This window comes from Osmerus eperlanus, chromosome 3, assembly GCF_963692335.1.
Source record: "Osmerus eperlanus chromosome 3, fOsmEpe2.1, whole genome shotgun sequence".
Taxonomy (NCBI): domain Eukaryota; kingdom Metazoa; phylum Chordata; class Actinopteri; order Osmeriformes; family Osmeridae; genus Osmerus; species Osmerus eperlanus.
Genome location: NC_085020.1, coordinates 7,900,797 through 7,923,071, shown reverse-complemented (window position 1 = coordinate 7,923,071; position 22,275 = coordinate 7,900,797). Strand labels below are relative to the sequence as shown.

General features: G+C 42.9%; 2 protein-coding genes across 6 annotated transcripts; one reads left to right on the top strand and one right to left on the bottom strand.

Moving 5' to 3' along the window:
• Window positions 1-5,150: 5,150 nt before the first annotated feature.
• On the bottom strand, window positions 5,151-15,339 carry ralba (v-ral simian leukemia viral oncogene homolog Ba (ras related)). 3 transcript variants are annotated; one of them, XM_062456974.1, is made up of 5 exons: window positions 15,190-15,339; window positions 7,685-7,899; window positions 7,248-7,456; window positions 6,816-6,993; window positions 5,151-6,500 (listed from the first exon to the last, which is right to left on the bottom strand). In XM_062456974.1, the coding sequence occupies exons 2-5, from the start codon at window positions 7,796-7,798 to the stop codon at window positions 6,375-6,377; spliced, it is 627 nt and encodes a 208-aa protein (XP_062312958.1). In that variant the 5' UTR covers window positions 7,799-7,899; window positions 15,190-15,339; the 3' UTR covers window positions 5,151-6,374. The 3 variants fall into 3 exon arrangements, with proteins under 3 accessions (XP_062312958.1, XP_062312959.1, XP_062312957.1); XM_062456975.1 differs by lacking the exon at window positions 15,190-15,339 and adding an exon at window positions 12,988-13,097; XM_062456973.1 differs by lacking the exon at window positions 15,190-15,339 and adding an exon at window positions 11,293-11,496.
• A 1,655-nt stretch (window positions 15,340-16,994) lies between these two features.
• Window positions 16,995-21,601, top strand: si:dkey-3d4.3 (leucine-zipper-like transcriptional regulator 1 homolog). 3 transcript variants are annotated; one of them, XM_062456970.1, is made up of 8 exons: window positions 16,995-17,112; window positions 18,202-18,399; window positions 18,887-18,969; window positions 19,180-19,258; window positions 19,367-19,413; window positions 19,743-19,863; window positions 19,962-20,148; window positions 20,611-21,601. In XM_062456970.1, exons 2-8 carry the CDS (start codon window positions 18,240-18,242, stop codon window positions 21,224-21,226), a joined length of 1,293 nt encoding a protein of 430 aa, XP_062312954.1. In that variant the 5' UTR covers window positions 16,995-17,112; window positions 18,202-18,239; the 3' UTR covers window positions 21,227-21,601. The 3 variants fall into 3 exon arrangements, with proteins under 3 accessions (XP_062312954.1, XP_062312953.1, XP_062312955.1); XM_062456969.1 differs by lacking the exon at window positions 16,995-17,112 and adding an exon at window positions 17,187-17,501; XM_062456971.1 differs by lacking the exon at window positions 16,995-17,112 and adding an exon at window positions 17,733-17,988.
• Window positions 21,602-22,275: the final 674 nt, after the last annotated feature.

The following is a 22,275-nucleotide window of genomic DNA, read 5'->3' as shown; positions in this document are numbered from 1 at the left end:
ATTTTTTCCGGCATTAGCAATCTAAATGAATGCACTGACTAATAAAGTAAATTGTTAAAACTCAAACTTTTGATTTTACTGGGGCACAGCAGATTTATACTGGGGCACGTGCCCCAGTAAAAAGGGTCTAACAACGCCCCTGATCTATAGGATTCTTCAGATATAAATGAGAAATTCCAATTGACGGTGCAGTTATATATACTCTTTCAACGTCCCTTAAATTCCCAGAGTTTATGATACACAAATGCAATATCTCTGTCTATTTCTTACAGACACAAAAAAACATGCTATGTATCCTGTCCGGCTCCTCCTCCTGTGGCATTGAGAGCTCCTTACTTGATGAGCAGCTACCTCAGCTGGAGGTATGTGCATTGCATTTAAAGCTCTTAGAGTCCCACATAAGTCGCACATAAGTCCCACGTAACATTTCTTTGTGTAGTAGTTATTACGGTTCAAAAGTTTTTGTCCATTCACCAAATGTAAATGCCATATCAAATCCCCCAGAGGCTGTGGGCGTGCCTTTAATGCTGATGAATGAAAGGCTAAATCCTGCCATGAATCCAACTTAATTCCACTGTATAATCAATACTCTGCTAAAAGACTATGGCAGTGCAAATTCACTCCTCTGTTTTGGTAATCTTTTAATGCGCATTAAAGTATCTCACAAGTGAAGTGTGCTTTCCTTTTCATGTTGGCTAAAGATGACGTTAGTAAACTGGCGACTTGTGCTGCACCAGGGAGTCAGGGACTGACCTGTTTTCTAAGAGTACCGTCAAGTTCATGGAGGACACTTCAGTAACAGTTTCTGTATCCTAGCATAGCTTAATGTCATGTGACACTATCTGTATCATGCTCACAAGCCACACTAACTAGGTAGCTGCTGCACTTTCGAAGATTATTCTTTACTTTGTTTATTGCCTCTGGATGGAACAACAGCTTCTATGTCACATCTGAGAAGGAACACAAAAGGTTGCCTTTGAACCTGAACTACCTTAAAGAACACACAGGTTCTGTGGCCACACAGTGCATTTCCATGAGTGCATGGAAAACACATTCCAAAAAGCCCAGGATATTGACTGTAGTTGCTTATGTCACTGACACTACTTTTAGGTTGCATCATGAATGCTCTATGCCAGTTCAATGGGACAAACACTGTATCAGCTTAAAGGCCTATTACTGTTGTGCAAGGGTACTATGTGTAAGGAAAATCTTGGAGCATCCAACTTTCCTTCAAACTGTTTTATGAAGGGCAGTTGTAGAAATTGGATCTGCTTTAAATTAAAATGTATCTACAACAGCAATATTCACTTCAATATCATTACTTCAAAAGTAACACTTCAACTAAGGCTTTCATCTATGATTTTATGTGATTGAACGTAGCATTGGTCAAGAGGCTCTTTCCTAAATAATTGGCACACATACCACTTAATTGGCAAACACAACTTCAATGTTCCTTGAGGGTTAGAAATCAAGATTATTCTTAAGCCAACCTTTGCCTCCGGAGTTCATTTGTTGTTTCATGTCAGTTGCTTACTTTCTGTTAATGAATGTTTTCTTAAGATCAAATGAGGCAAAAAGTAATGTGTACTGAAAAGACGCCCCATGAAAAATGACACTGAAAATACATTCCTAATGAATAGTGTGTGTGTAGGTGTTTTGTGTGTGCACATGCATACTAAGAATGGAGAGATTGTGGGGTTTTCAACAAGAGAGTTAATATGAATGTACAATTAAAGTAAAGAACCATGGCAGGTTGAGGAGGCTATTGGGGCCACCCTGCAGAAGTCTTTTTTTGAAGGACAACATTGCCGATGGCTGAGTTTGACTGACAGTGGCCAGGATGACAGTGCAGCTGTGCATCAAGCTCCTTTTTTTCCATTTGTTAAGCAGTTGCTTTTGAATCCTTATCAGTTCATCTCCTTCCTTGGTTCTTAAGAACTGCAAGAAGTTCACAAATATAAAAAGAAATCTCTGAAGAGTAAAATTCTAACTAGAGAAAGTAAATGTTCATTCTTTGATATAAGTCCCATGGGACAGCAACGAATGACATTTGGTCTCTGTGGATGTCTTTGTTATGAATTGTCCAGACCAACATAATTGCTACCTACTTTGCCAGTCCAACTGCATACCATATGTAAATGGACCTAGACCGTCTTTATACCTGTGGGATATTGAAGTGCAGGTGGTAAAGGCCATACAACAGCAAAGCAAATGGAAATTGAATAGTCTGCTTATTAGCATGAAGATCAAACGTGACGGTGTATCAGATCGAGGCCCAGTTATTTCCCCATGGGTTTTCTTGGCTACTATCACAGACATCACACACTGTGCTGGACATTGAAAGATTTCCAGAATTTCATTACTTTACCTTCAAAGGTTATGAGTGCATGATGTACAGTCTATTCAACTGTGTTTGTGTGGTCAAGAGTCATCTTTAGGCCAGAAGTTCTCACAAGTACATGGTGTCATGCTTCAGACAAATCCATGATGGTGAAGATGGTAAATTTTTTCAAAAACACACTGTGTTATAATCCATGTTTCCCAGTTTAAGACCAAAGTCAGCCCAATAAAAGGATTCATCTTTCACAAATCCAAACCGTCACCCCAAGACAATTATTGAAGAACTACGTATTAATCAATGTCTCATATTTGGCAACAAAAAACCACCATCAGCTGTTGACGTTCTGAAGTTCAACAGTGTAAAGCTCAGTCCCATTACGTTGGCTACTTTGGCTCAGGCAAATCTTGAATTACTGATGCAATCATCGCCCACACTTCAGAGCACCATGGATAGTATTTCTGTGTCTTTTGCTTTATTCTCCTTCTCACTCTTTCTGCAATCAACCACCAAATGAGGCTGATTCACTCACTCCTCCAAAGCTAAGGCCTATCACAGAGCCCTCCAAAACCTCAGGTCAAATAATAATAGTTATGTTCACTAAGCCTGTGGGCTTGATGAAAAGTTTTTTATTTTTTTACTTAGTGCTGCCTCCTACTTTGGGAGGTCCATACACATTACGTTTTGAGTTAGATCAGTTGTACTGAAGTATTGAAAAGAAATTCAAAGGCCATCATTTACCAAATACAGAGAGCAGATGAGTGCTAAGGTGCCTCTGAAAGGTTTTCTTTCAAACAAACAAGTCTCTGGTTTCTCTGGTTAAAAGTAATATGGTGCATTTGTGACCCTTTTACTTTACATTCACAGTCTTCCTCACTGACCAGTACTGAGGAGCAAACTATTCAAGGTACTGCTCTTAAAATCATAGGCTTAATGCAGCATTTGTTATATTTTTTTCTGCTTTCATATGCCATTTCCCTTTATGCTCAGTGCTGTGCTAAAAGAGCCTCCGGAGTGTCTTGTGATCTAAACAGGGATGGAAAGGTTTGTATGCTTGCCTTGTTCTCACATGTGGAAGCGTTTCGATGGAACTTGTTGCCTCTGTGTCTCTCAAATGTGTACCATTCGATGAGAAGGACCTGGTTCACTGGGTTCAAAATGGAAACTGTGGGCTATTTTAGGACATCAACTTGTTTGATATTCTCTCATATTTAAGCAAATGTGTGCTCACTGTAAAACTATTACAATACATGATAAGACACTATACCAATCTCCAGAATGTGCTTTATTAGGAAGGGTGGAGGGAACAGTTTTTCCACGCAAAATTTTCAGCACAGCCAGGTTGGAGTCCTGCAAATGGTGTGGCTGCCACCCAGTGGTGAATATGTTGCATTCATTCTAGGCTAGGTTCAATAATAGAATATAAGTTATTGCATGTCTATTGTATTTATCTTGCGGTTGATAGTAATTCCACTGAGTCTCTTTCTCTCCGTATAATAAAGGAGTGTGATGGTGCTTTATCACTTGCACATCCTCATGCCCAACATTAGCTCTTATATAATGAGGGTTACTCAGAGGACGAGCCATTCTGTAGGGATGATAAAAGACCTGGGAGTGCGCTGGTGACACTGCATTGGTCATTAGCCAGCCTCAGTTTGGCCCCTTCATACATTCCTAAATAAGGGCTGTGCCACAGGTTTAATGTACCACCTAATCTGTGTACTTAGAGATACAGTGTTAAGAAGTATCTGAACTGAATGGGAGAGATATGAAACATGAACCATGAACTACAAATGGACTACAACTCATAACCCTTCACTGCTGCTGGGAAATGAGCACCCTACACAACTCTAATCATCCATGTAGTGGTCATCAGCACCTCAAACTTTATGACTGCAAGTCAGGCATGCTCCAATAACTCACATATAAACCCCAGGTATTCATTTCAACCATGTGGTACCTCATCTAAACTCTTAAACCTACACATACCAAGCTTGCCCCTCAAAACAAATCCATCTTAAATGTGCCAAACCACGCAAAACCTTGAGTCACGCACTTCAGTTTGCTGGAGTCAAATAGGGGAAAGAGCTGCATTGTTTTCGTTTTTTTTTTACATCGGTTCCTTCATCTAGGGAAACAATAGCAGTTGCTCCTGCCAAGACCTGCAATTGTTTCACATAACACTGTGGGGTGCTGTAACTGTATGATTGTGATTGCTCTTACTGTGATGCGCTCGTTCGTCTGTCTGTTGATGCTGTGATTGCCCATCTGTTGTTTGTGGTAGGTGGGTTTATATTGTTGAGTCTCATCATGTTTGTTTTGTTTTACTTTCCTTTTCAATTTCCCAATCCCTGTCCCCAAATGGCAACATGCTTATGACTGACTTGCTAGGTAAAATAAAGATTACATCAAGTATATATATTTGTGGATCGAATTGTTTTTGAGTTCTAGAGAGGTATGCATATTGGAACACAATAAATAAATAAAATTATTAATGGAGTAGCCTGTATTACCATACTGTACATCCACTTCCAGCCAAACGGTGGAACAGTTTTAGAGTTTACATAGACAACAATGGCATGCAAACCATGGTTGAGGCTTTTCATTCATCACTTGGCTGTTCCCAGTTCCTCTTCTTCTTAGAGGGAAGGAAATCATACATATCTGGGGTAAGACTATTGAGATATTTTGATCACACAACAAAGTTGCCCATGTGCTGTGTTATCTCTGTGGACATGTCTTTGTGCATACTCTGGATGAAAACCTGAAAATTGCTTTAATATCAGTGATCAAAGAGGGGCAACAAGACGACTTACAAAGAAAACAAAAAGCATTTATTTGGCAACATATTTTGAAGTCATCATTCACAAAATTTAAAAACCCAACTCATGGTAGACAAGCTTGTTAGAAGAGGATTTTTTTTGTTACAAAGAGCATGGTGTAATTTAAGAGTGGAAACCTTAGTTTCACTGTAGGACACAGTACTTCATCAAACAGTGACAGCAGAAGTACAATAACCCCCCTCCAAGAACGTTCCATTCACACAGTCTCAGATTGAGGAACCGAAAGTATGAATTGTCGTTCCAATGCACATTTTTCAAAGCAAGAAAAATAGGTGGTTATTGTCGTATCCTCAATTGAGTGTTGGCACATACCGTCTTTAGAATTTTCTCCAAGTGAAAAGGGAGCTTGCTTTTTTTAAGGTATTGGCAATGTAGTGCATGTATCTACAAAATAATTACATTTCAAATAACATTTGAACGAAATCAACATGAATTATACACAATAATCCATGATTGTAGTTGAATGGCTAATATGGCAGGAAAAAATAATTAAAAAATAAACGGTTCCCTCCTTGTTTGCTATCAAAATGATCGATTCCAAATAACTTCCTAAGGGATGTGGAATGGTTCAGTTTCTTCTTTCTTTTTACACAGAAGTGCCAGAGGGGGCACTATAAACACTACCTAGATGTCTACAACAGTCCATCACTTGGAGCTCCAACCTCCCCCTGTGCTTTTAAGTCTATTTTAAGCCTGATAATTCACCTGAAAGTATTTACTAACGATTCTTAGAAAATACAATTTTCCTTTTCGACACACACAGTGTTTAATGCTATAATACCATTGTAAAATAACACAGGCTCTGTGGCAATTTGTCTGTGCTTAACAGAGAGAACCCACCCCATTACAATAAGATTAAAATAAATGACCTGCACTGACATGGGAGGGCAGAGTTAGTGAGTTAGTGTTGGAGGCAGTTTGGTAGTTTGAGCATTCATAAATGGAGCCATCGCTATCCACAGTCCTGGCTAGACACACAAGTGGTCACTTTACGTGGAAAAACTAGGATTCAAAATGTTCAATTATATTTAAATGCAACGCAACAATGTGGTTGAACATATGCTAGACAGTAAACGGACACATCGTTTGAAAAACAGACCCATATCTGTTGAAATGAAGACGGATGGAGGAGGTCGTGAGAGTGCTCCCCGGCGTTACGATTGTGTTTTCAGGTTGCGAGGTCCACGTCGGGTTCAAAGTAAACAGCATCTTTCTTTGAAGCTCTTCTTCTTCTTGTTCTTGTTCTTTCCTTTGCCATTTTTCTCCTTGTTCTCGGACATCTTCTTGCCTCGCACTTCTCGCATCAAGTCAAAGAATACCTAGGAAACAACAGGTGGCACAGCGATCAGAACCGTACCTACCCTCACATGACAATTGCACAACTATGTTCAATGTCACTTCAAACGCACCGTGTTGCTTGTCTGATCTTCCCCCAAATTAAATTGGTTTTATTCAAAAAAATTATCCACATTCATTCATGCACACATTACAGTTACAAGTTCTCAGCATATTTGACATTTGGCAAAGGAGACACGGGAGGCTATGTACGTATGCATTCCTGAGTCTTTCACAACAGGCAGTGGGTCCGTTTTAACCCTGCGGGACACCCACAGTGAGATATAGCTAGAGGATACCTTGTCAACGTTGGCTCTTGTTTTGGCGGAGGTTTCCACGTACTGCACCCCCCACTCCTCTGCCTTGCCTCTAGCCTCGTCCACAGAAACCTGCCGGCGCTCCTCCAGGTCTGACTTGTTCCCCACAAGCAGTAGAGGGATCTTATCCTCCTCTGCCTTCACCCGCAGGATCTGCTCCCTGTTAACCCCACCCCCGCCCCATACACACACAGACACACAAACTTTGAAAGTGGATACAAAGTAGATTACGCTGTTACCGAAAAAACGTACTTTAGAAATAAGTTGTGCAAAGGCTGCGCACAGTTTGTAACATACTGAATAATAGTTGAACAATACCACTGCCTAGAAAAAGATGACTGCTTTTACAATCTCACTCAGAGAAATGTACTCTCTCTCTCCTTTAAACACATTTACACATTACACACACAGTACCTGAACTCTGCGGTGGCTGTGAAGGACTCGTGCTCAGTGATGGAGAAGACCAGCAGGAAGCCCTCTCCACTGCGGAAGTAGTTATCTCTGATGGCAGCGTAATCCTCCTGGCCCGCTGTGTCCAGGATGTCAATCTGGACCTCTTCACCATCCAGAACCACTTTCTTCCTGTAGCTGTCGGCCTTGGTGGGCTCATAGTCCTCCACAAACTAAGGGTCAGAGGAGAAAGAGACGTTCAAAGCGTAACAAAAACACAGCCAAAGAGGAACTAACAGTATTATGAACGTTTTGTTATATTCCAATGCAAAATGTAGGAAAGTTAAGTGTTTTTATTTTGCATCTCTCTCTGTATGGTACATATGGCGTGTTAAAAAGGTCTGGGGCAAGTGTGAAATGCAATGTGTGAATATGTTGGGGTTGTTCTTCAGTCTTCTCACCTCGTCGTACATGAACTGCAGGGTGAGAGCAGACTTCCCTACGCCTCCACTACCCACCATGATCACCTTGTGGAGGGCCAGGGAACTCTGGTTCTTGCTCTTATTGGCAGCCATTGCTCGACTCTTTTCTCTCCCTCGCTCGCTCTCACACACACACCCACACACACACACACACACGCACGCCTTCTCTACGCCCAGACACTCACAGGCACCACCTGTGGAGACGAAAGCAGAAGGCAGTCAAAGAAGGCAGACCCACACAGAGATGCACACTTGTTCGTTTCTCTTAATGATGTAGTGGCCGCGGTTCATGGTGATCCAGCTGGATATAAAGCTGTTAAGAAGCCTCACAGTGCCTGAAACACTGGCCTACGGAGCAGTTAAAGCCCCAGCACCTCATTGCCACACTACCTAACAGCAGGCATATATCTAAGACAGTCACTTTAATATCAGGCTTTGTGGAGCTCACCATCTAAAAGGTCAGCACCACTGATCATAAGCTGGGAAGTTTGAATACTGGAGGATGGCATTTAGAAACTTAAGCAATAAATTGTTCTTCTATGAACTCAAGCTACCAATAGGGCAATGGCAGTCCATCTCCGTTCTGGCACATGCTTAAGATTGTGTAATTGCTTCCAGATGATTCTTAGTGCCATTCATTACCAGTCAATGTAGAAAACGAGAGTACCAATAAAATGTAACAGGAACTTTAAAATTAGGTTTGGTCTGTACCCATAGTTTGAACTTGAGTGATTATAAGCATGTATAACCTTTGAAAAATAGTCTATATATAGGCTATAGAGTCTATGGAAAAGTGAGACACTGCGGTTGCATTGTAGATTGAGCAGGTCACAAGTTCTGCTATTCGCCATTAGCACAGTAGTTTACTGTAGCTTTTTGACGTTTATCTTCCTGTCTATGCTTCCCTTTCACCTGTAAACAGGAAGTGTATCTGACACCAATCCACTGCCTCCACTGACAGGCTGCTTTACGTGCTTTGGTCTCCATCTGAGTGGTCATTTATCAATCAAAATCAGAGTTGTACTTGTGAACAATAATTTCACAAAAAGTTACAAGACACCTCGTTGGTTTCAGGAGGTTTTCTAATGTGCATCAGTCCACAGCATTTTCCTGACGATAGCAACTCCCCCCTCCAAACAAACACACACCGTGTCAGGGGTTAACCGGATGTCTGTTCATAGCGTCCCTGACCAGGAAAATATGGTCTACCGGTGTACTTCCTGGCTTTGTTTCACGTAACCATGACAACACGGAGGCCAGAAGGCTGCGTGAGAGCTGACAGGAAGGACAAACCGGCTGGGGCAGACCCTGCTGAGCTCAGCACTCAGCAGGGGTGAACGTGTAACTGGCAAACAATGGGTCGTAATGCCACCTGCACAACCCACTGGTGCAGCCTGCCATTGCTACAGCAAAAACGAAAATATCTTTCTGTTATCTTATGAATTCATATTAGCTCTGGGGTAGTGTCACCCCTGGCTTGACAGGAGTCCAATAATGACATGTGGATGTGACAACTGCACCCAAGGGAGTCACAGAGATCCTCCTTGTTTTCTGTCACCATATGGGTTCTCTAAGGTTAAACAGAGGGCGGATTGACACAGAAATCACTGCTTAGTATGACCTACATACAGGCTTGGGCTTGTAGGGCTGGGATGGGTGGGCAATCTGGCTGGTTTGACAGCTAGCGGGTTGGCAGCTGAAATATAAATGACGCTAACAGTGCCAGGCGACGGGAATTCTTTAGGATTTCCCAGGTGACAGAATCCAAGAAACCGGCAGCTGAACAGGCCTATGGCCTGCTCCACCATCAATCCCACCTCGCATAGTTAAAGAACCTCCTCTGCACATCACTACTAATGAAAAGGTCTAATGAGGCAATGTAATATGTAGGTGTGACAAAGCTTCAGGGGGCCCCGAAACCCGTCTCTCAGCATGTCTCTCTGTGTTGTGCAGTGGGTGGATGAGACAGGTGCTTGACTGGGCCAACCGAAACACCCTCAGAGCAGATAGCGGGAGAGACTGGTGCCTGTCAGGGGACACATTGGGAGTTCCACTCAGGACTTAATGGAGGATGAGGAGGGGGATGATGGGGAGGAGGTGAGCTGGAGAAAGGGGAGGAGGAGGAGGAGGAGGGGAGCTGGAGGAAGGGGAGGAGGGGAACTGGAGGGGGAGAAGGGGGGGGGCGCTGGAGGAAAAGAGGGGCTGAAAGAGGGGAAGGCAGAGAAGAGCAGATGGAGGATGCCAGATCAGATAAGCGGAGACACAGCCGTTGTGGCAGTCGGTGTAGATAAATGAAATACCTCTCCACTGCGACTGTAATGTAGATCGTTGGCTAAAGATGGGATGTAAGGCAGTGATGCCAATTAAGGCACACTGCCCTTGTCAATCAGCACATTATCCTCAGGCTATGCTGTATAACAGCCTATTTGCCAGCCGGTCAATTGAGAGCCATTTGTTAGCATACAGCTGTTGGATTTCCACATGAGCTCTGCTAATACATTGATAATGCCGTTGTCTGTCAGGATTCCACAGAGAGAGATGTTTTGAGAGATATAGAAAGGGACAAAGAATGCGTGAGAGAGAGGCAGAAAAGAGGTGGATAAGAGGCAAAGAGAGGTAGAAAGAGACAAGTGGGAAACCAGATGACTTTCCATCCAACCCCAGAGGCCTAAGGGGACTTCCTCCCAACATTTGATGGGGAAAACAGAGGGCTTAGCTGGCCATGGAACATCCCACAGTGCTCCTCTCTCCTATCCCAGAGCCTGAACCCCTCCAGCATATTACCATCTCAAATCACTGCTGGCGGTCTCCAACAATGATTTGTCCTCTAGTTGAGGTCTACAAGTCACTTGTTATCACAAAACAGAAATACAATTTAGAGGCTTTCCGTTTCAGAGTAGGTTACTAGATAGATGAGTAATAATAGGCCATTACAGTCATTAGTATGCGTAGACGCTAGGGGAAGACAGGGGTTTCCTGTGGTAATATAAGCAACCTTCAGAACAGACTAAAGCTTGGAGTTCGGGGGAGAACCTCTACATGGTTATCATAGAGCACAGTTATGAACATGAATAATTCAGAGAGGCAAGAGAAGAGAAAGTGAGAGAGAAGAGGAGCGAGGACTCCGCCATTCGTCGCGTTCATGGCTTCCAATGTTTACCATCTTACAGATGGAGGAGAGACAACCCAGTTCAACTGCAGATTCTCTTAGGCAGCTTAGTTCCAAAAGCTCGCTGACACCCCATGATGCATACTAACCATCCCTGAGCACAGCCAGGACACGACACACAGAGGACTCTTTGAGAAAACTGGGCAGCTGGGTGCTAAATCCTGTCTCCATTGGAAGCCGGATTCAACTGCCTCGGCCTCTTAGCACATACCCAAAAGCATAGGGAGGGAGAAAAAACAAAACAAAAAACGTTTCTTTTGTCGAAAGGGAAAGAGAATCTCTAGGGGTCTGGTGTCTCACAATGTTTACTTGGTCTTGAAACGCTGGTAAAACAGATCTGCGATGTCTGTGAATATGCTGTGGCACACAAAAGCACAGAATTATCTGTAATCTCGGATGACATCAGGGAGATGCTTACCTCCCAGTTGGCTGAGAGACAGCATCGGTAAACATGGGAGATGCCCTGGGATCCCTCCGGGGGTTCTGACTCCACCTGGGTGTGATTATCGAGGTAGGATAACACAGGGAACCTCCCAGTGACTGAGTCCTCATACTCCCTCAACATTCTACTCCTGCTGAACAACAATCTTTCAGCACCCCCCTCCACATCCTCGACTCGACGAGTGTAATGAGACACCACACCACTATGAAAAGTTATCTACCCCAACATTAAGGCACACTCTCTGTAAATGCCGTACCTCTTCTCTTCAGCCTGCTAAAATAGGTGTTGTTTTCCTGCCTCCTACTCCTCACCTTCCCATAGCACCACTGTCACACAACAGTTGGCAGTCCATCCCCAAGCAGTAATCCTCTGCAGAAACTGCTCATGGGGAAACAATGCTGGGTCTGACCACACCCTCTAAAACCTCTCAGTTCCCCCCCAGGGCTTAATCAATGTGTTACCATGGAGATGACGCTCCAACTTTCCATGTCTACCCAAAGAGGGATGGGAGGTGCCTGGAGTGAAGGACTCTGCCCCCCCCCCCCCCCCCCAAGTCTCCTGAGTGGACTTCCATGAGGTGTTGATGTAGTTAGTTAACCTCATTGGGAGTCGTGCGAGGCAGAGCTTGGGAGTTGATTGCATCTGCATCGCATCCCGTGACATCCAGTCACAAAGCTCTGCTTAGGACAGAGCCAACTGCCTCTGTGTTGATCTCCCACACCATTATCACACACTATGTGCTAGTCTATGTAGCTACTGTTCCATTATCTTGACAGACAGGTGGATGCTGGTGTGCCATGTAATCAGCTGAAGAGGTCACCTTCAGCCTCAACACAAACCGATGTACTGTATGCCAGGAAGACACTACGACAGTGGAGCGCATGTGAATTTGTTGTGGATTAGGCATGCAGTAAGTCTAGACATAGCATTGGACACACTGTGGGCAACAAGTTAACAGAGTGATTTTATGTAACAGGGGATATGCTTATGTTTAGTGGTGTACAGGGTTTATAAAACATGGATAGCGCCACTTTGTACTGTGCTTCCAACAATAGTAAAATATTACAATATTCGCCATTGCATTCAAAATAGATAGCGAGTTCACAGTTGGGCCTACGCACAAAATGCCAAGCAGACTGACTGCTGCATACCATTCAAGGATGTGCATCAAACTTGTCAAAGCGTGTTTCAGTATGGGAGTCTACTTCCTGTATTATCATGAGCTTAGCAGGATCCACCAGCACCACCACCCCACAGGTGAAGGCTGGGGCTGGTGGAGGGGGGAAAAAAACACATCCACAGCCTTCATTCTTAAAGAGAGAGATGGATAGGGACACAGATAATAGACGGGTTCCTCATTCCTTTGCTCCATGTGGTTTGCTTCCTTGTCAGTCGTAAGGCCATGAGTGGGTCTGATGCTAAGCAGAGCAGGAGGAGCTGAAGGACAGTGGTAAGTTCTTACAGGCCTATAGGTCGGCTGGAGAGCAGGGGCTGTGTCTGTGGACATGCCTACAGGAAAGACTGGGTGTGGGGTTCCGGGGTTGCCCGTCCCACTATCAACAAACAGACCATCCATCATCAATCCCCACAAAGAACATGTGTCCCCCTTGTACAGAAAAACATGGCACAAACATCTCATTCTATCCTAGTCAAAGGAAAAGCATGTCTTACCAAGGTATATTGTATGAGTCTCTTCTGGTTTGCCCTGTCTCTTCAAATGCTGGGATCATCAGGAGATGATTTCCTAACTCAAAAGGAAATGACAGGTTTTGTTCTACATTACCGACCAGAAAGAGTTGGTCCCTGCTTACCTCTCTAAAGGGTAAAGTCCATTGAGTTGCCCCTCAGAAGAGATGAGCAAATCCCATTCAAACTGGAATGCAAACTGGGGGTATGCGGCTTTCTGTTTCATGCTTTTGAATGATACTGACAATTCCCGCCAATGGGAAGTTAACAGAAGGAATATGGTGGGCAAAAAAACCCTGAAAAAACTCTGATAAATGAGGTTGGATACAATCGGGTAAACCTTGAAGGGCAGATTTAGAGGGCTGTGCTATTTAGGGCCAGTTTCATGTCCTGTACCATTCTCAGGATGTCTCTCCTCTTTTGTGTGACAGCTGAATGAAGCAGTATTACTGGGAGAATATTACATCTGGCCAAACTCAAGACAACTCAAGCATCCAAAACTTAACATATTTTTAATGTTTTTAAAATGGCTCAATGAGTGCTGTGTACCATGTTAAATACAAGTGTGGGAACAGTAAGGTTGACCTGAGAATTTTAAAGACATGTGAGTATTAAACAAGGCATGGGCTGTAGAGATTGGTTATCTTGTTAGGAAGACATGCATGAGTATTGGATAGGACAGACACTAAATTATATCTCCACAAGTAGAGGAATGCACAGAATGCAGCCTTACTCTGGCCACAATTCACAAGCCTTGGAAAAAACAAGTAGGCTAAGCTTCACACCAGAACCTAATGTGTATCCCCAATAGCGTTGTTGAGATACAATTATGACCCATCTGTTGGAGGAATATTAATACGTACACAATAGGGTCCATCTGTTGTTCTGGTAAAGTAAAAATAGTGAATTCCCACTGTCTGATATAATCTGATGGGAATATTATTTTGTAGGTTTACCTTTGTATGGTTCATTATGGTGCTCTGAACTCTAATGTGGCACTCACATCATTATGAAAAAAGATAAGTGAAAAGATTAATAGTGGAATTATGCTATCCATTCCCTATAGAGATGAGTGAAAACTAGGCCTGGTTCACCCTTAGGCTAATCCATTTGTGTATGAATTAGAATGGCACTGCTGAGTGCTTCCCCATTTTAATAATTGGGGACCCATTCAGTAGGACCCATGTCTGTGCGTAAATTGTCTCTGTTAAGATACATTACATTTACTCATTTAGCAGACGCTCTTATCCAGAGCGAAGATACACATCACACCTTGAGAAAAAGAGATAAGGGTTCCACTCCACACACCAAATGGCATGTATGCTGTGGGGTGCTATTGATACTGTTAAGGTTACACCAAACACCATCAAAAGCAGAAGGTGCATTCCATGTAGGATGTTATAGAAAATCAACAGCAACATTACAACCACTGTTACATGTAACTGTTTCTCACTGAACAGTGACCTGTAGTTGAAGGACAAGTCTTTAACTATTTTAGTAGTTTTATAAGTGCATGTTATGGCCTTATGGTATGGACGGAGACAGTTTTGAGGACGGATAGAGTTAATTGGAAACACACGTAAAGCATCTTTACCTAGTTTGTTAAACTTTTCAGGAAGTTTATGTGTATATTACAGCCTGAACAGTCTACCTCACTGACTGAAGTAGACTGGCTTACCGTAGATATTTCAGACACCAAACACAATAGGTCTGCGTAGGGCTAATATAAACCAAAATATTTCCCAAGTATAGTCGGGGAACTGACAACACAATAAATCCAGTTCCCATTGATTAGCCCCAACAAATCTAATAAGCAGTCAGGTCATTTAGTTAAAGGGCTTAGGGTAAACTGGCTGATGGTTTGCTCTCGACAATGTATCAAAAGAGGCTGCGAGATGCAGGCTACAGTTTTGGCTAGCCTATCCACAGGCGGCTTCCTTTTGCGTAGCCAATGCCACATCCCTGTCCATCTCCGAATCACTAAATGCTTTTTAAATGGATAAACACTAAAAATTGTCTATATTTATAATATTATCAAAGACCATTCATCCAAATAGCATACATTATTGTGAAACTGATCTATAGTATCTGATTCGCGCCCGTCCTCCCGTTTCAAGAACCGAGGCGTAGCCTTAACATCTGCATTAAGTTATTCTAGCCTAAAAATATAAAATAATAATATCTTACCGAAGCAGGATTATTGCGTCTCCCCTTTCTTGATGCTATCTTAATGTGACCATTAATGGGGCATTCCGGGGCATAGGGCTGCCGAGTTTAAATGTAACAGATCGCTGTCACAAAAACCCCACCTTCCGGACGTGCAGGAGAAACCAAACTCGCCCGGAAGTGATGTCACAAGAGATGTGTGTGTGTACGTGTGTGAGTGTGTGCGGATGTGTGTGTGTGTGTGTGTGTGTGTGTGTGTGTGTGCATCTTGTGACCAACACAACCAGACAAAATTTAAAGATAGGCCTACCATACAGTTACACTGAAATATTGAATAAAAATGGTCATAATCATTGGCCTAATAGTGCAACCTATTGCTTGGTCATGTAATATTATCTGTTTTCATACTTAGCATATAGCTGTTAACAGATTCAGGCGTCACATTGCATAGTAAAAAAATATATATATATATGTTTAGGCTACTATAATAAATAAAGGATCAAGGCTGAATCAAAGAAGATGAACTAGTGTCACATTCAGGAGAAGCTCTCCCAGCTGAACGTGCCTGACTCCACCTGCAGGTGGATCACAGACTTCCTGTCTGACAGGAAGCATAGCGTTAAGCTGGGAACACACGTCTCTGACTCCCGGTCCATCAGCACCGGATCTCCTCAGGGCTGCATCCTTTCCCCTCTGCTTATCTCCCCGTACACCAACAGCTGCACCTCCAGTCATCAGTCTGTCAAACTGCTGAAGTTTGCGGATGACAACACCTTGGGCTCATCTCTGGTGCTGATGACTGACTATAGGTCTGACTATAGGTAGGAAGCTGACAACCTGGTGACCTGGTGTAGCCAGAACAACTTAGAGCTCAATGCTCTTAAGACAGTGGGGATGGTTGTGGACTTCGGGAAGAATACAGCCCCACTCACCCCCATCACCCTGCAAGACTCCCCAGTCAACACTGTGGAGTCCTTCCGCTTCCTGGGCACTATCCTCCCCAGAACCTCAAGTGGGAACTGAACATCAGCTCCCTCACCAAGAAAGCACAACAGAGGATGTACTTCCTACGGTAGCTGAAGAAATTCAACCTGCTAAAGACAATGATGGTGCACTTCTACACAGCCATCATTGAGTCCATCCTCACCTCCTCCATCACCATCTGGTACGCTGCTGCCACTGCCAAGGACAAAAGCAGAATGCAGCGTATCATCCACACTGCTGAGAAGGTGATCGGCTGCAATCTGCCTACCCTCGAGGACCTGCACACCTTGAGGACCCTGAGGCGAGTGAGGAGGATTGCGTCCGACTCCTCCCACCCTGGACACTGTCTGTTCCTACTCCCCTCCGGCAGAAGCCTGCGGTCCATCAGGACTAAAACTTCACTACTTTTCTTCTTCCCATCCGCTGCTGGCCTCTTCTATTAGGCCAAGGACTCACACTGACATAACACTTTTTATTGACACATTGAGTCCATCCACCACCTATTTGCTTTTTTGTAACATTTTATATTTGTATCTATTTTTATCTTACATATTGTTTAACTCTTTAGTATTAGACTTTTTAAAATTGTATTTATCCATTCTTTTTAATTAAGATCCATATATGTTTGTAGGTGCCATATGCCTATTTAATGTTTTGGAATGCAATTAAATTCATGATTGATTCATGTTTATTGTATGCACCTTCCTGCCACAGTAAATCGCGTGTTTGTGTAAACTTACATGGCAATAAAAACAAATTTGGATTCAGTTTCTGATTCATGTGTAAAGTTATTGGGCTATTATACTCATGACTGAAGTACAAGAGTCTGTTGTAGGCCTGTAGTGGAAATGTACACACACACCCTTCCTGCTCTCGACAGTGGTCTTCTTCACACGCTCCTCCTCCCAATTTTTTCGAAGCCTCAGTAACGGAGACAACAAACTCCAACAGAACCTTTCAGTAAGTGGCATTTGCTTAAAAGGCTTCGTTTTGTTTAGATATTGTGGATCTGTGATATCAAATTAGTCCAATATAAGTTATCGGCTAGTTTAAACTATAAAGCTTCTGCAGTTGCTGTTTGATTTCAGTCGATTCTAACTTTTTCTGCGCTCTTCATTTAATTAAAGAACATTTACGATATCCAAACGCACATTCACATCAAAGTAAAATAATTTAAGAAATAGTCATCAGGGAAAATACGTTACATGAATATAGTTCTAGAAGATTGGACTACGGGTGCTCAGATAACGGCATTGTGTTCCATCAACGTTCACGTCAAGAGGATTCCTAGGCTATCACCCGATATGTCTGTGGTTTTACTTTTGGCGATTGCGTGGTATAGCCTTACAGTTGGTATACTCTCATAATTATTAATATTGTTTCATAGACTTTAGAAAATGGCCACTTGTTATCCCATGTTAAAGTATCTTGCGTATTTCACACCTCGTGTAGCCTATTCAAATATGTGGTATTTGCTCACGTGGTTCTATACTCTGTAAATAATCCAAGTGTTTTGGAAGTAAATTGCGAAATGCCTGCAATAACTTCGGAAGTGATCTAGTTGTAAAAAGTTATATGAAGAGGAAAAATGATCCGACTATGTAATTCCAGTAATATAGCCACTAGTGCCAGTGTTTTAGTCTATTGTGCAGAGGGAAGCTCAAAATAGTTACAATTAAATAGCCTATACATCGCTATAGATTTACCCGTTCCAACTGCAGTTGCTATCCGGTGAAGAGGGTGTGAATACTCAGAGGACCAGAGCATAGCCTGCATCTATAACAACAGATTATGTTAAGGCAACCGACTGTGACCATGGTGACTTTGGTGATATAGGTATCTTAGATTTTTGTTGCTTGTTCAGACTTGGCAATTGGTGTGTGGTAAACTGCATTGTAATAACGAAGTATTTCCGGTTCTCATGTTCAGCCTGAGGGAGAGGCAGAAGCAGTCAGAAAGATGTCAACACACCATTTTTTAATGATGAGTAAGTCCACCAGACAGACCTTTTTCACCTCATCACTTTTTGCTTTTTTTCCCTTGCCGTAGAGAAGGCCCAAATGACAGCAGACATAGGCCAGTAGCCTATGAGTCGAAGGAGTCCTAGCCTCTGGAGCCAGCTCCCCCAGAGCTGTCAGGCTCCATGTGACCGCTATAAGCATGCCTGCTGCTCTCATGGGGGCCAAGTCTATGTTCTGGGAGGCAGGGAGAAGCACTCTCTCAGGGACTTCTGGAGGTACAGTGTGGGTAAGCGTTGGATGCTCACACTTATACCCCCGTCATGCTGATATGAATTGCTTGTAATTTAAGTGTTTCATTGTTTTCTTCACCTTTCTATGTAGCCTCTACCTAATACAAGATGTTCAAAAAATGCATTATATGATGTAGTATGGCTTAGGTTACTTGACTCATGACACTCAGCTGGGGGGTAAGTTAACTCCCGAGCTGACACCCAGCGTTGTAGCACCATTGCCAGTAGGTTGCTGCAACATTGTGAATCAGCTGGTGGGTTAACTTACCGGTTATGTTGCATAACCTGCTTTTTGGAATACCCCCCTCGTGAATCAGTCAAATTTCAATGTGATGACACATGCTGTACCAAGTGTGCTCATGCAACAGGATTTACAGTGTTACTACACAGCAATTAGAGCAGCTTCCTGTGAATTTTGATCAAATATGAACCATGGGTAGACAATGCAATCATGAGGTAATTTCTGTGGTCCTATATGCTCAGTGCATAACCAGTGGACGGAGTTGGACTGTAGCAGTGAAGCAGCACCAGAGGAACTGGAGGAACACTCTATGGTGGTCCATCAGGTACAGCAGAAGAAACCAGTTTTGACAGCCTAATACATATAAGCCCTTCATGTTTTAAGTTTATCTTGATGCGCTCCACTCATGAGGCAACACATGAAAGGACATAAACATTATCTGCCACCAATAGTTGAAAGAAATGAATTTTGCAAGAAAAATAATTCAATTTGTTCTGGTACATAAGCTGTTATCTCACCCCATGTTCATATTCAGGGTTTCATATACGTCTTTGGAGGAATGATGGACTCTGCATACACTCACTGGAAGAGTGCGTTGTGGGTATTTGATATTGGTAAGTTTCACCTGATGATCTAAAGAACACAGTCAAACATTCCCATTCATGTAACACAGCAGCAGCTGGCACACATTAGCATTGTCCTTTGTGCTCTCTCTCTTCCAGGAAAGGAACAGTGGGTGCACTGGCAGGGCATGAGAAGCTCTTCTCAGGTAAGAAATGACCCAGATACCAGAATAATTTAGTGTTGCATATAACATGCATCATGTTGAATCTTTGATTCTGCCCTGTCTGCAGAACCTCAGTCTATGTGCTAGTATGAAGTATGAAGGCCTAACACTCATTAAAGTAGAGTTGAATATTAATACAATTAAGTCTGTGTCTAAAAGAGTGTTACAGTATGTCACATAAAAGATGTAGCTATGTGGAATTTCAGTCCTTACTGCAACCAATTGGATGACAGGGTTACTAGTACTACCCCAGGGCTGTACAACTTTGCAAGGATAATTGCCATCCAGCTCAGCCATCCATGTATTCCCAGAACCAGATGCCTGTCAACAGAAAGGGCCACAGTGCCGTGATGTTCAGCTCCACAATGTACATCTATGGAGGATACATAGACATGAGAGGCTCATCACAGGAGTTCTGGAGTTTTGATTTTGGTGAGCTTGAATGTGTGTTCAAACTTCAATACACTTTGAACACAGGACACCCACTTACTTAACTGTCTTCGTTTGTTGGTTTATGTCTGTGTGTTCAGACACCATGCTGTGGTCCCTGTTGCACAGTGCCCAGGGAGGGGATGGTCCAGGTCCCAGACACAACCACTCTGCCATCTCTCATTTGGACAACATGTACCTGTTTGGGGGTCTGAGGGGCCTGCGTGAGCAAAAAGACCTCTGGAGGTGGAGCTCCACAAGACACACCTGGAGCTGCCTCAAAACCCTGTGAGCCTTCTTCACCTTGAGTACCACCTCAAAACACCTACCCACTATCTACCCACAAGGTTGAAACGACTTTTCCCCCATCATTATTGGTGAAGTACTTGAAAAAGAGGACAATAAACATGATCCATTTCTTTGTGGATGTAGTAGGTTCTTAGTCAGTTTCTTCAATCTCTGGTTTGCCTCAATGGGAAATGCAAAACAGCTTACACCACATACAGTATCTAGCATTCTGCCAGCAAATCCGTCATTCTTCCTTCCTGGAAACTTACCAGGAACGGGATGGGTGTACCTTCATATACCCATCCCGTTTGTGTATTATTAAGGGACATGAATGACCATCATGGCTCAATCAATTTATAGTACCAAGATAATATCACCAGAAGCACACATTGCAGTCTAGTATTCTAAACCACCATTGTGTGTTTCTGCCTTCCTGCCCTTCTCCTGGAATGTGTTTTACAGGTCTGGCCCTTCTAGGCTGCTTGGACACTCAGCTGTGGTGTACAGGGACAATATGCTCTTGTTTGGGGGAGGAGAGAGCCTGGGAACACCCAGTAATTGCCTGTGGAGGTACAGCTTTACCTCCCAGACTTGGGAGAAACTGACTGCGCTTCCTGGCTCCAGTCCCCCCTCCAGGATCCATCATTGCTGTGTGGGACTGGGCCCCAGCTACCAGTCCAAGACAGGCACTTGTTCCCCTACTGCCACCATAAAAAACAGCCTGGAAAACAGCAAGCTCAGGCCCTTTAAAAACAAATGCTTCCCAGTATCCCCCTGTCAGGGGACAGAGGGCGCTATTGAGCTGGAGACCTTCAGCTCAGTGAAAGGCAAAAGCCTGATTGAACTAGGTATCTACTGTAATGGACTGAAAGGGAAAGATACCCAGAGAATTGGGAACTGCCTGACATTTGAAAACCAAGAGGCCTCCAGTAAGCAGTGGGAGGGTGAGGAGAGTTTGGTGGGCTCCGAGGAAAGCATAACTGACCACCTGCCTGACCTACTGCTGGTGTTGGGGGGAAATTCCAAAAGTGTACATACAGCCATCTCTGTGTGGCATATGACCCTCACTGACCTTTGACCTGTAACCCCCACAGATGCAGATGGAAGTGGTTGCTTTTTGTTTAGTTGCATATTTTTACATGATACTATCTACAGAACATAAGCCTCAGAGTTTGGGAAACAAAGACAGTGAGTCAAAAATGTTTTTGTGAAAAGAGTGTGGTCTGCACTGTTGAATGAGCAACACATTTTTCATGAAGTTAAATCGTTTTTGATGTGTTTTTCTTCTTTCCAAACAGTGTTATAACACAGTACTTTATCGTAAACATGTTTATCTACTTTATAAGATAAATCAAAACGCATATATGTATGCTCTTGTAAATTACATTGTGGTTGACTGTTGTTAAATAAATGTTTTTGAATGAACAATATTAAAACCAACATTATATTTTCACAGCTGTTTGTCCTGTCGGAAATTTGACTATTGCAACATAATGAAGTATTGGTAAAAACGGATTTGCAAAAAAATAATCGGATACCGCATGATGCCACATATAGCTAGGCCAAATCTTTGCCGGTCCTGTTCTATGATAAACCACAAATGTCCTTATGTACGCGCGTGGCCAGGTGTCCTTATGTGACTGTCGCTTTACTGAATAAAAGTAAACACTGCAGGCTTAATCCACGGCAGAATGCTAATACGCAAATTCACTTGGCCCACTAACCTAAATCAATGCATCTCGACTTTATAGGCTATTTATAGATAGTCTTTGCTTTTCTTATCACTGTCAGCATGCCTAAATATACCACGGGATGCACTTGCACTCACCTTCCTCAATGAATTGCTTCTCCCAAGGTTTCTCTTCTTTCGTTTCATCTAGTTATTTTTATTAATCCTCTAGTTATTGTGAGGGAGTTTGGCCTGGTTTTCTCAATGGGGTTAATATCTATGGGAACTGGAAAGACTTTTATGACAGAGCTGCAAAAGTGATCGATACCTTTTGTCAATATTAGGCGGCCATGCTTTAAGAAAATATGGTACATTTCAAAATAATTTGGAAAAATGGGTTCCATATTTTACAATATAGTTTCACTTATTATGTGATGAAAGTTGTTCAGCAAAGGGTG

Coding starts and splice junctions, on each gene's coding strand:
- ralba (XM_062456973.1), bottom strand. CDS start 11,317: ATGCTGTCTCTCAGCCAACTGGGAG. Junction 6,994..7,247: donor ACAGCCACCGCAGAGTTCAG/GTACTGTGTGTG, acceptor TGGGGTTAACAG/GGAGCAGATCCTGCGGGTGA. Junction 6,501..6,815: donor CAAGAGCCAACGTTGACAAG/GTATCCTCTAGC, acceptor GTTGTTTCCTAG/GTATTCTTTGACTTGATGCG.
- si:dkey-3d4.3 (XM_062456970.1), top strand. CDS start 18,240: ATGAGTCGAAGGAGTCCTAGCCTCTGGAGCCAGCTCCCCCAGAGCTGT. Junction 18,970..19,179: donor ACTCTATGGTGGTCCATCAG/GTACAGCAGAAG, acceptor GTTCATATTCAG/GGTTTCATATACGTCTTTGG. Junction 19,414..19,742: donor GCATGAGAAGCTCTTCTCAG/GTAAGAAATGAC, acceptor ATGTATTCCCAG/AACCAGATGCCTGTCAACAG.